This window comes from Cyprinus carpio, chromosome B2, assembly GCF_018340385.1.
Source record: "Cyprinus carpio isolate SPL01 chromosome B2, ASM1834038v1, whole genome shotgun sequence".
Classification (NCBI taxonomy): Eukaryota; Metazoa; Chordata; class Actinopteri; order Cypriniformes; family Cyprinidae; genus Cyprinus; species Cyprinus carpio.
In genome coordinates this window covers 15,095,970-15,113,180 of record NC_056598.1, presented here as the reverse complement: position 1 = coordinate 15,113,180, position 17,211 = coordinate 15,095,970, and the positions used below count along the sequence as shown (strand labels likewise).

The 17,211-nt window shown below is 37.0% G+C and overlaps 1 protein-coding gene and 1 long non-coding RNA gene across 7 annotated transcripts in view; one reads left to right on the top strand and one right to left on the bottom strand.

Moving 5' to 3' along the window:
- LOC109055414 (TRAF2 and NCK-interacting protein kinase-like) overlaps nucleotides 1-8,666 on the bottom strand; it is an 83,329-nt gene extending 74,663 nt beyond the window's left edge. For 2 of the 6 annotated variants that reach the window (XM_042718272.1, XM_042718273.1), the window contains exon 1: nucleotides 8,146-8,657. In XM_042718272.1, coding sequence (XP_042574206.1) covers nucleotides 8,146-8,202 — 57 coding nt within the window. In that variant the 5' untranslated portion in view covers nucleotides 8,203-8,657. Of the gene's footprint in view, nucleotides 1-8,145 lie in introns of all 6 variants that reach the window. The other 4 variants (XM_042718271.1, XM_042718270.1, XM_042718275.1 and 1 more) reach the window with 4 other exon arrangements.
- Nucleotides 8,667-8,720: 54 nt separating this feature from the next.
- On the top strand, nucleotides 8,721-10,142 carry LOC122136194. Its single transcript, XR_006154010.1, has 3 exons — nucleotides 8,721-9,070; nucleotides 9,411-9,464; nucleotides 9,567-10,142. It is a non-coding gene; the product is annotated as an uncharacterized LOC122136194 (long non-coding RNA).
- Nucleotides 10,143-17,211: the final 7,069 nt, after the last annotated feature.

The following is a 17,211-nucleotide window of genomic DNA, read 5'->3' as shown; positions in this document are numbered from 1 at the left end:
GACACACAAATCTATCGGTCTACATCCATATTTTATATGCCAAAGGAAAAAGCTGAGGCTCAGGCACAATGCGAGCACAACAAACTTACATTCACATGCTATATATAATGACACAGAATCAGGCTATATTGGTAGGTCACATTGTTTTTTTTTTTAATTGTTTAAGAACACTCGTTTTCATAAAAATACACAAAAGTGCTTAAAAGACTTATATTTCATTTATAATGATTTGGCAGTGGTAAAAACCACGTATGTTATAATAACCACGTTATAGCATCCAATACTGTACCACAGATATATTTCCATGGCTATTATTAATATGATATGCTATAATATAGAGCAGGATGTGCTCCAAAAGTCAACACAAGTAAAAACTAACAAATACCTAACAAAAGTGACCCAAAAAACAACTCTAATATACTGGGGCGAATTAATAGGTTAATCCAGTGGATTTAATATGATTTTTAAATCAATAAGTTCATTACATTTGACGATTCCCTTTTGTTTGAAATTATATGGAGCAAACCAATTAAAGGGATCGTTTACCTAAAAATTAAAATTCTGTCATCATTTACTCACCCTCATGTTGTTCCAAACCCATAAGACTTTCGTTCATCTTCATAACACAAATGAAGACAGACATTTCTGTCCCTCAGTGAAAGTAGATTACCCCCAAAAATGTCATGGTTTAGAAAGTTGTTGTTTATGTGTGAATAAAACACTAAACTAAATCTGTTTGCCATATTGTGCCTCTTCTAAGACTTGGACTAAACCACTTGATTCATATGGATTCATAACTTTTACGATGCATTTGTGAACTTCTGAACAGTCAAAGTTTTGGTGCGATGGCCTTTTAACGAAGGGACAGAAATCTCTTAGGTTAAAAAATAAATGTTTTTATTTGAAAAACTATTATGATCAGTTTGGAACGACAAGAGGGTGAGTAAAAGATGACAATTTTCATTTTTGGTGAATTAACCCTTTAAAAATGATATTACGCAAATGCTGTTATATAATGTAATTACAGTGAACACTCAAAATATTTTCTCTTTTACCTAGGTAATAAATCCCTAACTGTCAATACACATGTTAATACACACTGTGATCACATAGAATGTTGCGAGACGTTTGCAACGTGCCTTGGGCCTTTCTCAACCCATTTTGTCCCAAACATCTGACGCACCATAAAACAATGTGTCTGTCGAGGGATTGGAGGTTCAAGCCATCTTTTAGTCTTCACAAGCCAACGAGTCAAGTAAAAGGCAAATGAAGAAGATGGTCCCGACATCAATACATGGCCACTGAACCGCTGATCAATACCACAGCCATAACACAAACCTTTGGCTCCGAAACCCCAATCCGGCCGCCAAAGCTTGTTCCCAATCAAGGGAGGCAGGCATCTATTTGCGCTAACATCCTATACTGCCAATCCCAATGAACACAAGCAGAGGAAGTCTGGAGCGCTGCCTCAGACCAACAGACTAGATCAACACTCTTACATTAGTGAATTAAGAGCGCTGCTGAAGGACTTCTTTCTAATGTAACCAAGAATGAAATTATCAATGCAAAACACTTCACAAAAGTTTGCTAATTTGCTAATGACAGCATATTAAGAGACTCAAGAGACTGTCACACTCTCATTCAAAAGTGACTCATAAGAGGTTACGCTTCACAGTGACAGTCTCAGTTGCTATTCACATAAAATCCATGTAAGAAGATCACTTACCAGAAACCACAACTAGTGAAGTGTACTTAAAATTTAGTGGTATCTGCACTCATTTACATTTTATATTAGAGAGTGAGGTAGCATTTAGTGGGAAATAAGTGTAGTGCAGGACCTATCTAACAGAAATTGATTGGATGGAGATATGTTAGGCTAAAATATAATTGGATAATGTTATTTTTCCCACCCACATGGCCTTGCTAATCTTGTACCCGGCAAGCGGAACTGGAAATTGGAGTCATAATTACGAGTTATAGCCAAGCTGCATTTAAAATAGGGAAACACTGAATTCTGGATGATACACGAGTGGTGACATGTTCACTGATCTATAAAATAAATCTAAATCTATTTTAGTATTTAAGTATTCTAGTAATTTTACAAAAACATTTAGTTTTTACACTGTGGCTGTGCATAACACAAATTTGCCAGATTTTCATCATTTTGAATTCAGATTACTAATGAGTTTCAACAGACTTGTAAAAAATCAATAACTGGTGCATGTTACTAATCATCAAAGATTTGATAATTCGCTAATTACAGGTCAGGACATTAATCCATTCACGGGACAGTCACACTCTCTTTCAAAATGGACTCATAAGAGGTTACTCTTTCCAGTGACAGTGTCTCAGCTAGCATTTACTTAAAATATTAAACCATGTAAGGAAGTGTGTAATGACAGATATACGTAGACCACTTAACAGTCAACTAGCGAAGTATACTTCTTCAATATTTCTGAAATCAACATGCATTGGTGCACAGATCATGTAAAGCATATCAAATACAGGAGCTAGTATAAAATGAGTTTAATAATTTATCAGACCAAAATGTCCCATTTGTGCTTAAATTAGAATTCAAATACATAATGAAGTGACAAAACTGTTTCTTGCGAATGGGTCATCCGAGATGGATCTTAATTCCAGATGTAAACAGGCCATTTTAAACAGATGTGGCAGTTTACCAAACACGTTTTTAAAAACATTTACATCTAGCTAAATGAAACTACATAAAAGTCAACATTTGCGCTTCAGCATGAAGACAGGAAATGGGTCAAGACTGCTGGAGGGCAGAGTGACGGAGAAATGGAGTATGGGAGGGGTGATTCAGGACAGTGAACGCTGCAGGGCCTAACTGCAAACTTGAAACACAAAAACCCACTAGCACTTTTAACCACACCAGCACTAGGCTAGGCATGAGGTGAGACGGCTCTCTGCAACCCTTAATTTGAGTGGTCTCGATGTGGCTTTGCTAGAACTGGCAGTTCAGCCCATTATCAGCAACTACGCATTTTCTTTTCTTGGTGCAGCGTGCATATAAAAATAAAGTTATACAAGACATCCTCGGGCAGAATGGCTTTGAATGGAATGCAGCTGGACTGCCAGGGTGTGACAGCAAGTGACTAACACATACATAATTTCCCCACAAAACAAGAGGTGCACAAAACGGCACACATGCACACCCAGGGAGGACACCAGAGCCTACACTATCACCCGCAGAGTCTTGTCACTGCTGCACTTTGAGGAGCGCAGGTATGATCTCGTCATCTCTCCTACACTTCTGCACATGCGGAGCAGAGCGTATGGAATTCAGGTGAGAGGGAAGCAGACGGCGCACCACCTGGCCCTCACAGCACCCCCACCACCACTCCTCCAACAAACCAACCAGCTAAATAAAAAAAAAAAACAAAAAAAACCAAAACTAAAAGAATTTTTAAATAAAACAAGAACCTAAAGCCTTAAAACTCCAAGCAATGTATAAAAAAAAAGACCCAGCAAGCAGTGCAGCTCCATTCATTCCATTTCATCATGAATGGGTCTGTGGCATATAAGAATGTCCACATTATAAGGAAATGTTCAACACAGATGACAAGTTTACAGAAATTTATTTTGTTGGTTTAATATGGTCTTGAATTTCAATTTAATTATTTAAAAAATGTGTTGCGGTGTAATAAGTAAAAGGTAAGCATTTGCATACCATACAACATCTAAATTCAAAAGTTTGGAGATGGTAAAAATTATATATATATATATATATATATATATATATATATATATATATTATATATAGGTTTCAGAAAGACATCATTTATTTGGTCAGAAAATTAGTAAAAACAGCAATATTGTGAATGTGAACATTTGCTATTAGGATATATTTTAAAATGCAATTTATACCTGTGAAGCAAAGCTGGAATTTCAGCATCATTACTCCAGTCTTCAGTGTCACATGATCCTTCCGGAATCATTATTATATGCCGATTTGGTGCTCAACAAACATTTCTTATTATCAATTTTGAAAACAGTGGTACACCCTTGCTGAATAAATCTATTACTTTAAATTATAATGAAAACATACTAAACCTAATCTTTGCGTGTGTGTGTGCATCTGTCTATCTCACCACAAGATTTTGGAATATTTGAAAGTGTTTTCCTTTTAATATATTAATAAGCACATTAACAATTCTAAAAATGAACAAAAAAAAATATGACATAGGTTCTTTTCATTCTTTAAAATTCTGCATTTTTTTCGTAATTATGAAATAATGAAATAATTATTTGTATCACAGTTGTATCAGCCTTATATTTTTAACTTTTTACTCTAGCACCTCCAGAAACAAGTCATTGCATGTACAGTATGAATGCCATTCTAAATGTATTTTTGAACAAAATAATAAATTACCGTCACATCATTGGCCCATATCCTGCTTTAAAAGAACTTTACAAAGGGAAGAGATATTGATACGTAGTGTATTAAATCTGTGCGTTAGTTTATTGGGCCTTTTCTTTTAACAGTTTCAAACCTCGGTCACTGTGCGCTCTTGAAGAGAGTTTCATCGTTTTGACTGAAGTAACCGAACACAACACGCAGTTTGATTGCTGAATGGAGGATGACAGACAGCCACAGTGGAAAGAAGAGTGTATGTGAAATTGAATTTAATGAATTAGATATTCATCTGTACATCACATTGAACAGCTTCAGAACACTTTAAATATAGTGCACGAAAACGTGTGCCTTTTTGTGCCTTCCGTGGGGCTCAACAATAACACAATAGTATACGCACAATATCGGAGTTCGATCGGTCTCGTCTGACCGATACCCGATCCGGCAGAAAATGCCAGTATCGGAGGCGATACTGATCCTGAGTATTGGATCGATGCATCCCTATTTTCTACGGCTAAACCGCATGCCTGTCAAATCCATGAGTACAACAAACCTCGCCTGAGTTGAGAAAAACACTACCTCATTAATATGGGTGAACGAAGGTCGTTCTGACGACCCACATTAAAGCCAAGCCTAATAACACGTCCGCTGAGCGGTACACGACCCCTCGACAAACCAAGGTCTTCGCTACTTGTGTTTAGAGCTAAAAATGGCCAGACAACAAACAGAAAGGGCATGGATCTCATTTCAAGGTTTCTGGTCAGAGCACAGAAGCTCATTTTCAGATGTCGTCCCTCAGGACTAGGTGAGGCTGACCAGGTGATGCCAAACATGGCTCCCATGTATGTGGGACACAGACCTCCGCTTCTGTGCCAGAGAGAGAGAGTTTATGAATGGCCCATCTGAGCATGTGCTGCACTGAAACATTTCCCCACTACTGCACATGTCAGCGCTCTGCTTCTGGGTGACCTATTTCCGTTCTCGCGCAAACACAACATGCGCGAGAAAGCACACTCAACAGACTACATTTAAATGAACGGTAAGATAAAAGCAAAGGATTCATTACCAGGTGCACATGTGACATTTTATAAACAAGTGAGGGTTCTGGACATATAGCAAAAATAGGGTCATGTCAGCACCAAAATGTCTCTTTAGACTCAAGTACAAACCAACGTGCTTATTTTAACAAATCATAAGCCTTGTTGTTTTACTACAATCTGCATTTTCCCCACCGACTTCCCCCAGGAAGTGACGTGAGCGGCCTGCAAAACTCACTGCTTCGGTGAAGGGCAGAGATCGTGGCTTGTATGAAACGGAGATTAACCCTTAACCTAATCCCATTCAAAATATAAACGATATCTGGGGCGCCATGTGATCTTTAGTGTTGAAGCATGTACGTGCAAACAGATCCATGTGTGAGGAGGCAGGGAAGGTGAAGCTAATGCACCAGACACAATGGATGGCCAAATCAAAAGCACTCAAAGGGCTATCTGCAGTAATCTTTCCATCCCACGCGCTACTTAGCCTCGCGAGCAGAGAAAGAAGAGCACTTCACGTGCATCCCTTTAGCCCATTAGATCCTACAGCACACAGGGTAATTAGTTTACGGCTGCTGTGAAACTGTGCCTCGCCATATGGGCATCCTTAAACTGCCCATCCAGTTATATTGTGCCTAATTTACTTATCAAACACATTCGTCATGAGACGTATAGATATTTTCACACTTACATGTATGCATTTAGCAGATGCATTTATCTAATTTATGCTCCCTAGGAACCAAACCCATGACCTATAGGCCGTCCCAGCTGCATGCGCTACCAGTTGAGCTACAGGACAACGCACATACGCGCCCACACTAATTAGACAGACTGACACAGTTTTTATAATCCGAGGAGTGACACATAAAAACGGAGCCTTGTTAGGAAGTAACCTAGTTTATCCACTCAGAAGTCACTGGAAAACATGCTGCGAGTAATTTGGTGGCATTAGAAGGATTTGAGCATTTATCAAGCCATGCATATGGCACACTGTTTCCCGGTTGGACACAGATAGATCCTGCAGCAGCACACAGCAAGATCAAATTTGTTTCTATTGAATGAACAGTGGTATAAAAAAAAAAATATATTGGGAAATGATGTGCTGTTTTTTTTTTTTTTTTTTTTGGGGGGGGGGGGGGGTCAGATCTATTACTTCTTTTATGAATACAATAAAATGCTAATCAAACATGCTATTCCTCTGCTGTAATGAATGCGTTTTCAAGTTCGAAATCAAAATAAATGTGATTTTTTTGGTGAAAAAAATTATATATATATATATATATATATATATATATATATATATGGTCAAAATGTTCTAGAAGATATAACTATTTAAACAGGCTACTCATAAAGAAAAAAAAACGAATTTAAAGCTGTTAATACCCCCCAAAAGTAAGCAGTGAAGAAATTGTTGTTTAAAAATAATACTTAAATTAGAAAAATAAAAAATAAAACTTCAAAGTCAGTGTGCCATAATCAACATGCAGGAAGCCATTTTGTGGCCATGTGACAATTTTTTTTTGGCCTTTTTATAAAAAGGCATGATTTTCTCCAAATAATAAAAAAAGAAAATCTACAAAACCTTGCCATAGCTTCATGGCATTATTTTATTAAATGCATGATATGTATGACAAATGTACCACGACAACAACAACAACAACAACAACAACATTACACTGAAAAATGTTTCAAAACTTTTTGGAAAATAATAATGGATGATTCTCTGTCTGTGTGTGTGTGTGTCTGTGTGTGTGTGTGTGTGTGTGTGTGTGTGTGTGTGTGTGTGTGTGTACTGGTATATATGGTTTATGAGGACACAAATGTGTATAATTATATGTATAAATGACGTACTACAACGTAAATATGGTTTTTGAGGACACTTCCTGTGTCCCCAAAAAATAAAAGGCTTAAAAAAAAAAAAAAAAAAAAAAAAAAAAAAAAAACATACAAAACGGTGTTTTATGAAATTGAGAAATTGCCAGTAGTTTCTGTAAGGGGTAGATTTAGATGTAGGGCGATAGAAAATACAGTTTGTACAGTATAAAAACCATTACGCCTATGGAGAGTCCCCGTAAACCACAAATGCGTGTGTGTGTGTGTGTGTGTGTGTGTTGATACTGTATGTATTTATTGGGCATATAAAATATTCGATCACTTTTTCTTGATCATTGCTATAAATTTTTGCTGACGTTTTTCAAGAATGTAACAAATCAGCATGACCACAATCACATTAAAGAACTTGGCGTTTAAAACTAGACTTCTAGTAAAGATGTCTCTTTTTCCTAGACACTGATTTATAAAACTCCTGATAAAACAAATGCTTATAAGAGAAGCAGTCAGAGTGTAGGACTACTTTAATAGAACAGACTAGTACAACATGTACAGTACACAAACAATACCAAAGAAAAAAGACTGTGGATATCAGGATAATCGGGGTGTTCTTTTATTAACCGGATCAGTTCATTGACATTTTCTGCAATAATTTGTAATAAGTTTTAAAAAGCATCTATTTGATCTGATAAATGGAACCCCCCACAGCTTCTTATCGACTGAACAAGAAAGGTAAACGGTTTTTTCAGAAACAAAACGTCTTGTCGCTGTTCGTACAGCCGTTATTTTACATTTTACTCCATTTCTACTATTGTACTGATTGCTGCACCTGCCATTACGGCGCAACCGCAACACCAAAAGACATCAATGAGCATCTCCAATAAAGGACACATAACTTACCCTTAACGCGGAGAGGTCTATTTCATCCAGACTCCGAGCCGGAGAATCGCTCGCCATATTAAAGACGAAAGCAAACCGGAATCACACAGAGAAACAAAGAAATGTTGTTGAATAGATCTCAGGCAGCCGTCGGCTGATCTCCTACGGCAGCGCGTTCAAATCTCGATTCGCTGATCGCTCGTGCTTATTATACAATCCGTCTTTAAACTCTGGATTCCACCGATGCTTTTGCTAGACTTCACTTGGATTTGACCCCAGCAAACAGAAACAACGTGTGGTCTGAGAACAGCATGTTTTTCAGCAGGAGCTACACATCTTTTGGTCTCTAACACTGTAGCTGAAATCTCAACGCCGCTTGTCTTGAGAGTAGCATCAATCAGATGTGTGGGAGTGGCTAAAAGACGGGGCGGAGCCAGCCTCACTAGCACCGCCCATTTTGTCCATTTGTTTGCATCCACTGTTTACTGATACAAGAAATATGCAATCTTTCCTTTGCAGTTTCATTTCTATTGCCCCCAGCCATTCCTCATAGTTAACTTTATGTTAAGTTTTTTATATTTTAAAGGAATACACTAGTACAGGGGTGGCGAACTCTGGTTCTGGCAGGCGCAGCCCTGCAGAGTTTAGCTCCAACCCTAATAAGAACTCACTTGCCTGTAGCTTCCTAGTAACCCTGTCAGACATTGATTACCTTGTTCAGGTGTGTTTGATTAGGGTTGAAGCAAACCTCTGCAGGGCTGCAGCTTTCCAGGACCGACGTTTGCCACCCCTGCACTAGCATCATATCTCATTATTCTGTGTTATGCTGCCCTTTTGTAGGCAGGTATCTTAAGTGGTTCTTACGGACCTCTTGAAGGGATTTTTAAGCATTTTCACCTGACAGATCTGCTTGGCTGAGGACTAAATCTAACTAACATTCCTTCAGGTACACTTTCACTTGTTCACCACAATGATACAGTTTCCGTGCTGTATAAATAAGGAATGAATGGGATATAATCCGCAGTCTTAACCGCAATGATAACATCCAAAAGAAGTCACCTCTGCATTTGATGTTTCCAAAGAACTGTGCACCTGTGTCTTTTCCAGCTTATAAAAACAGATTTAGTTATTTTCTGATGTTTAAGAAGTGTAACAATAAACCAATTCTGTTCATTCCTTTAATTTTCAATAAAAATAAAAAATTGGGGTCTACAAGAAATATATAATTTCTTTCAAAATACAGGCTGATTTCCCTCATTTTAATCTGTTGTTGTTTCTATTTAAAGGAATACATTATCCTCATCTTCATCCAAACCACTGCAGTCTGGCACAGCCACCCTGTAATTCAGCTGAACATTTCTGCTTGGAAACATGACCTATATAATTGTTTAATCCACTTCTTAGGAACTCCTTACATGTTCTGCTTTCCTGTTTTGTTGCAGGCTAACACACCAGTCAAGAGACAAGTCATGTTCATTCCTGGCTGACATTAGAGAAGAGGGTCTATTATATAAATCATCTGTCAAAACATATTTCCTAAATGTTAAAGAAAATTGTTTAGACTTGCTGCTACCGCATGTTGGCTTTAAGAGATATTGCCAAACGCCACTGATAAATTGTTTAAAGGAAATTATTTTCTCTGTTAAAAGGAAACTATTTTCAACTTTGCTGTCATTGTCTATTAGTGATTAAACAACATCCTTAACGTAACTTGTATTACTTGAGAAGATTACATCAAATACACAGAGTTTCTCTAGTAAGACTGTATTAAAATTCCGTGGATTCTTTTTATTATTTCCTATTCAAAACAGCTTCTCGGCAACTACTGGACGCAAGTGTAACTTTGTCGTTTTGCATGCAAGTCTCTTCAAGTGTGTGTTTTAAGGTTAAAGATCACAGTTTGCTTAAAAGTAGCTCATTGGTGGGCTTTTCATGAAGCCAAAATCTGTTTCCAAACAGATATGACTCTTCTGATCATTTATATTTATTTGAGTACCTCTTTTTGCATATTTAAGTGACGTGACATTCAGCCAAGTATGGTGACCCATACTCAGAATTCGTGCTCTGCATTTAACCCATCCGAAGTGCACACACACAGAGCAGTGAACACACACACACACACTGTGAACACACACCCGGAGCAGTATATATATATATATATATATATATATATATATATATATTTATCTCTTTTTGCTGCCTCCAGTTTACAGAGAAACAGGCCGAATTCAGTGCACCAGGATGGAGATTTGCAGATGCTTTAATCCAAGGGGACTCACAAAATGGAATACTACAACAAAATTCAATAGGTATAGTTCCACCCACATGGGGCAAATAGCCGCTGAGAGCAATTGGGGTTGATGACCAGGGCCGACGCCCCCTGGTGGTTACTTGCTGTAGGCAAAATAAAAAGACAGATTACACTCTATTTGCCTTGATATTTAAACAATGAGTCATGAAAAGGGATTTTCTAGGAAATGTGTCCCACTTAAAACCTTTATCTGAATTTCATCTGAAGGAAGCGCAAACCCTACAATATTCCAGGTGGGTACTGTGTGAAATTTGTGCAGAAAGTATGTTTGTTACATTTCTAGCAAGTATTTGTTGCGCAACTGTTGCCCCAGAGGTGCTTCTTCAGTAGAAACGTACCTTCCATTTATACCTGAATCAGCCGACCGGTTTGTCTTTTGCAATTTCTCTGCTATCATTCAAAGGCTGTCACGGAATAAAAAGAAATCAGGAGTCCGTTATAGAAGAATCGAATGTGAAAAGAAAGAACATTTGGTCAGTCTGCGGACAACAAGAAAGCCTTTCAGCTCCACATGATGGACTGAAAGAGGGTTTTTTTTTTTACAACCAAATGTGCATAATCCCTCAGCCTGCAATACATAATATAACCAACATGCAATGTGTGCACTGAAGACACAGAAGAGTGATTTGTGCTGGGCTGTGAAGAACGAGTTTCCATATAAGAGAGACTCTTAAGCTGCATTCAGTGCTGTGTTGCCATGTCCACTTATTATACAGTAACTCTGGCATCTTTGTTGTTGTTTTTTTTTTTTCAAGAAATAATGAATTGCAGCTTCTTTGAACTCATTTCCGTTATACAGTTATGCAGTCTGGCAAATATACCTACCTCTTCAAGCAAACAAAAAGATTTACATTTATAAAAAGATATACATTTATTTTTAACCCCAGGGTTTTCAGATATGAAAGGGAAAATTCTTGATGGTTATCTGTCAGGTACATCATTCTGCCTCTTGGCTGTTACTGTGAACTGTGAAATAGCATTACAGTTTTACAGGGAATTCCCACACGCTTTACAGAAAAGACACTGGAAACTGTGTACAGCTAGAACACCATGGAAACCATAAAATATTATTTTTAAGTAACTTTCCTATATATGCTAGCCCAGGCTTATCTTTTTAAGCAACCCTGCTTATTTCAGACCAGGTTGCGAAATCTGGCAGCAATGATTCACCTTTCTTGGCCAAAGCTATCTGAGCATAGTTTTGCACATATCTTTAATTTTCAACTAGTCTAAGATTGAGCAAAGGTTTTCTTCTTCTTATTATTATTATTATTATCTATTTTAATTCTAGAATTTGTCCATGTAAACAATGTATATTCACAAGCTCAATTACTTCCCTTGGCAGAGCTGGATGATGAAATAAAATAGCGGTGACAGTTTACCACAATTCTTTTTCTTTTGTTCCACCCATTGTTTGGTGCTCATGTCAAGGCATTACAACCATTAGAGTTACACTTGTTTTCTTACCTAAATTCCTAGCTGCAATGGCACACTGCAGTCAGCTTGTGTATTCAGCAGTGTCAGTATGCAGCACTTACTGTAGCTCTTGGCAGTGGGCCCTCGGGGACACATCTATAGGTGATATCTACCGTAGGCAGCATGTGCAGGCCTGGAATCTGCTACAGTCTTGATCTCCCCGTTCAGACTGTTCTTTAATGACTGTGAAAAATGCAGCTGGTTTCGGCTCAACTCTAGGGATTGATCCCTGTCCATGAAGAGCCTGTTCAGATGAGATAGAGGTAAAAAGTTTCTATAAAACTTACATTAGTAGTTCTGTGGAGAGGGTGTATCGCTGCTTGGGGATAATGCCAGTACTCACAATGTCCAGATTATATACAATACTCTGTTTATACGTTTTTTGTAATGCAGTCCACCAGGTGGCGCTTTGAGAGAATAGATAATTCCTTACGAAAATTAACCATGGTTTTATTATAGTAACTATGATTTTGGGGGGGATTGATTACCATTTCCATTTACAGTTGTACTTCAAATACTATGGTTAATTTGTGGTTACCATGGTTTCATTTGTAAAACTAGGTAGAGTATATCAGTGACCTTGAGAGATGCCCACTACTCAACAGTTAGAGTGTTTCCAAGTATATTATCAAGATTATTACTGATTTTAATTACTGAGTTGCTTAAGGCAGTATTTACTACTTTTTTAATTGTTCATTTTCGGAACACAAATTAAGATATTTCTGATGAAATCCGAGAGCTTTCTGATCCTGCATAGACACTAACGCAACAGACATGTTTAAGGCCCAGAAAGGTAATAAGGAGATCGTTAATAGTCCATGTGACATCAGTGGTTCAGTCTATGAGAATACTCTTTGTGCGCGAAGGAAACAAAAATAATGACTTTATTCAAAATAAATAAATTAGATGCGTTCATGACAGTACTAACAAAAAGTATTCATAGCTTCATAAAATTATGGTTTACAACAGATGTCACAGGTTCTACGTCAGAACGCCGGCTCCATAATATTAACATCTTCAAAAAATGATACATAACAAAAGTTAACAAAACTACTTTTATAACGTGCACAAAAAGTATTCATAGCTTCATAAAATTATGGTTTACAACAGATGTCACATGGACTAATTTAACAATGTTACCTTTCTGGGCCTTGAATGTGGTAGTTGCATTGCTGTCTATGGAGGGTCAGAAAGCTCTCGGATTTCATTAAATATATCTTTTTGTTTTCCGAAGATGAACAAAGGTCTTAAGTAGGGTTGGGAATCGAAAATCGATTCCAGTTCCAGAATTGGATACCTTAGGTCGGGAATCAGATACTAAATTTTATTCCGCCTGTCCATTCCTATGTGCTTTTTTTTTCATCTGTGAGGACCGGACCTAGCGATCTGCCAAGACCTTGCTCGCTAATCTAAGTGCTCCAAAGTTTGGCTACATTTGTGATCAGAAGCCAAAAAAGCTATAATATCTTTGCAATGCACTTTAAATCTCATCCGCCCCGCCCAAACCTATAACAAAAGTGTCCCTCGCGGGTCAAAATGACCCGAAGGCTAAAAATATATATATCAAAATGACCCGAGGGATGGATGAGAGTTAATTTAATAGATCGTTAAGATCGCGAACACGATTCAAACACCAACATGATTATATTCCTAAATTACAATGATTTTTCTGTTTCAATTCTCAACCTTTGACGTGTGCGATTACAATGTTGTGTTCACTTGTTGTTGTGCAGCGTACTATTACATCAGTGTGATTTCAACATTTAAATTTGTGTTCGCGGCTGCGCTGCCATTGACCTCAAGAGAGCCGCCGTCTGTCATGAATGAAACAGCTTCATAGTCTTTTCAGCCACAAACATTCTAATCACAGAAGTACTGGGATGAAAGTTTACAGTTAAGATATAAACTGTATACGATGTGTATGGTATCGATTAAAATAGAGTAAATCACCTTTTGACATAAAGTAATTTGACATTCCAAATGAAGATTTATCATTACATTGTTACGCCAGGTGGCGAAAAGGGGCTGTTAAAATGTATTTTTCTTTGAATCGTACAAAAGATTTGTTAAAGAATGGTAAATTAATCCAGTAATGAAACAAGTTCAACTTGAGTGAATCATTAATTCATTAAACAGCTCTTAAAGAGTCCAGTTTTTATGTAACCTGTTGATTTTTGTTCATTGTATTCAGCTCCAATAAATGGTTTCCAAAAAAGAGACACAGGATAAATGTGTGATATCATTATTTAATTACATTGATATCGATTCTGGGAATCTGGGAATCGAAAAGAATCGGAATTGAAAAGCAGAATCGGAAATGATAAAATTCAAATGAAACCCAACCCTAGTATTAAGGGTTTGGAATGACATGAGGGTGAGTAATTAATCACAGAATCTTCACTTTTGGGTGAACTATCCCTTTAAATAAAATGCCATACAGTTATTATAGGTTATAGGTTTGTTTTAAACCCCATAATTTAGTTCCAACTGATTAAGATCAGAATGAGGCATTGATTCCATGTTGTGAGGAGCACATATACAGACAGAGAACCAGGAATGACATGTTTACTCTAAGCGTGTTTTAATGTTATCTTTAAATTCAGAAATACTTCCTGTTTAACAGCTTTTAACATTTTTCATTATTCAGGTCTACCTGTGGATTAGCTGCAACATCTTATTTCCTTGTAATAACAGGTTGTGAAAGACAGGTACATAATTCTGCCCCCTGGCTGTTACTGTGAACTGAGATATAGCATTGCAATGTTTCAGTGAATTACCACACATCACAGAGGAGAGACACTGCAAACTGTGTGAAGCTAAATTGAGACTCCAGAGACCAACAAAGAAGCAAATGTGATACACAAAGTGATCATTTTTTTGATTTCCAGATTCAAGTTATAACTCTGGCATGAGTTTAACTGATTGAATTTAAAGATTTTGTAAGTTGTCTCAGCCGAAGTTAATTTGAGCTTTTAATTTCAGAAAATATGGGAGAAAACCATGGATGATACTTGTTTAGCTGAGAGGAAGATTAACTAAAGCCTAAAAGAATTCTTGGCCTGTTTAGTTCAATTTAAATTCAATTTACACCTTTTAAACAGTGTTATTGTAATAAAGATGCTTTACAGAAATAAAAACTGTCTATAATCCACAAAAAGAGTGTAACAGATGGAAGAAAAAAATCTATTTTAAGCAGAAAAAAGAATGAACTACCAGCAGGCTGCCTGTGACAAGCCTTGGAGATTGATATTACTTTTTAAAGTTACTCATTTAGAGAAACATGAATAATTCAAAATGCAAAAAAGAAAAGAAAGAAAAATTCAACAAGGCACAGTTGGAGGTATGCCCTGGGGTTAAGAGGTATGGTTCTTACATAAAACTGGAATGGAGAACAGGAAAAGCTGAAATATAAGCAGACACATCTACACTCATGGGCCTGGAATGGGGTGGATCCAGTAGTGATCATATGACCTTCTGAAGCTCCATCTAGAGCAATAGTTCTCGTCAGTCAAAGGCCACCTACTGAAAACAGGATTTATTGTGTCGGTACAATAAATTAGGCTAATTATTAACCACGATAATTAAGCGCAATTCATGATTCTAGAAGTTTCCAGAATTGGATGTTCTTCAATAGTTTTTGAAGGATGAAAAAGTTATATGATTTCAGTGTATTTATTTATTTAGGTTAGATTTAATTATTATTTTAATGAATTAATAATAATTTATTAACTTACTGTAACTACTTTTAATTAATCCTGAGGACTTTTGGAAGTTTGACTCTAGGAGAATTTGGCTTTGCTTAGCTGTTTAGAAGTATCCCTTTTCAATTAAAAGATATTCAGAAACATTTTCACATATTTTATGTTCTATACAATAGATTGGGATACGGACCTGATCGGATGAGCAGCTTTTTCCTGTTACACGTCTGGTGGGCGTGTTTTGAGTGACTCCAGTAGGTGGCGTTAAGTGGTTGTCTTTATGAGTGATTTTTTTTTACCTTGAAATATCACTTTTAAAATCATTCTAATGGTACACTGACTTCCAAAAAGTACCACAAGGACTCTGATTGGAGTATTAGTTTGGTGAGTGGTAAAATCTGTGAAGGGGCAGAGTGCTTTACTGAATTAACATGTTGGCTGCGTCTGAAATCTGAAAAATGCTTCACTTCCTGTCTCCTGAGATACCTTCATCTGACTGACTTTTGAAGACAGCATAGACATATCCTTCTCTGCCTTTAATATCCAACAATCCTGTGCGTTCCATTCCGTGACAGCTGAGTTAAAAATAAAGATGGCGTCTTAGTTGTGGTTGAAGGGGAGTGTGTGCATTGTAGTGTGTTTCTGACCAACTTTTTCCACTTTTGATGTTATTTCTTGTGAGAAATTACTATTATAGTAATTAAATGTTCACATAGTTTTCACCAAAACGTTGTATATATATATATTTTTTTCACTCTCTTAAATGTAGAAGGGCTCCAAAATTGCAAAAATACAGCAAAATACATAGGCCTATAGTTGCTTTCAATCATTCACTTAAAATATTCATTAAAAACGGACTGATTCAAGAACAAAATGCCACTATGGTTGTTGGTTGTTTCTGATGTGGCTTTGTGACCAAGTAATTGGAAAATAATTTTATGTCTAAAATGCAAGTTGCTTCATATTATTTTTTAAAAATGTTGTTGCAAAAACAGCATCATAGTCTCATTCTGTTCTGGTTTGAATATCAACACTTGCTCATGTGATTTTGCTTATTTAGAAAGCTTCATAACTAGTCAAAGAATTGTACTGCATCGCAGACTTCAAGTAGCAATACTGTATCTGTTTATATTATGAGAATAATGAGCAGTGCAAAAACACATAATTATCAACATATGGACTCTGAATACTTGTGAACATCAGTGCAAATTTGCCAGAGACTGCTTTTCTCATTTCAGAAGAGGACAATCTGTTTAATGAGCCACTGCACAATACCAGAGAACTACAGTACACAGTAATTGAGACAGTGATCCTGTTTTCAAATGACACATGTAGTTAGTGAGGCATGACAGATCAGCAATAGACCAGATAGCTCTTGAAGAAACCCAATGCTCAAGGTCTGGATGCTGATGAGTCGGATGAAGGCTTTTAGACCATCAACGATAAAAAGACATTAAGGTCACAGAGATAATCTATCAACTCTTTTCACTCTTGATTTCAATACCTCCGAACAGGATTCCACTCAGAGGATGTCATTAATGTTAGCCGCTCTCTATCAGGTGTCTCGTCCAATGAGGCACATTTGGGGATGAGCCAGTGGCC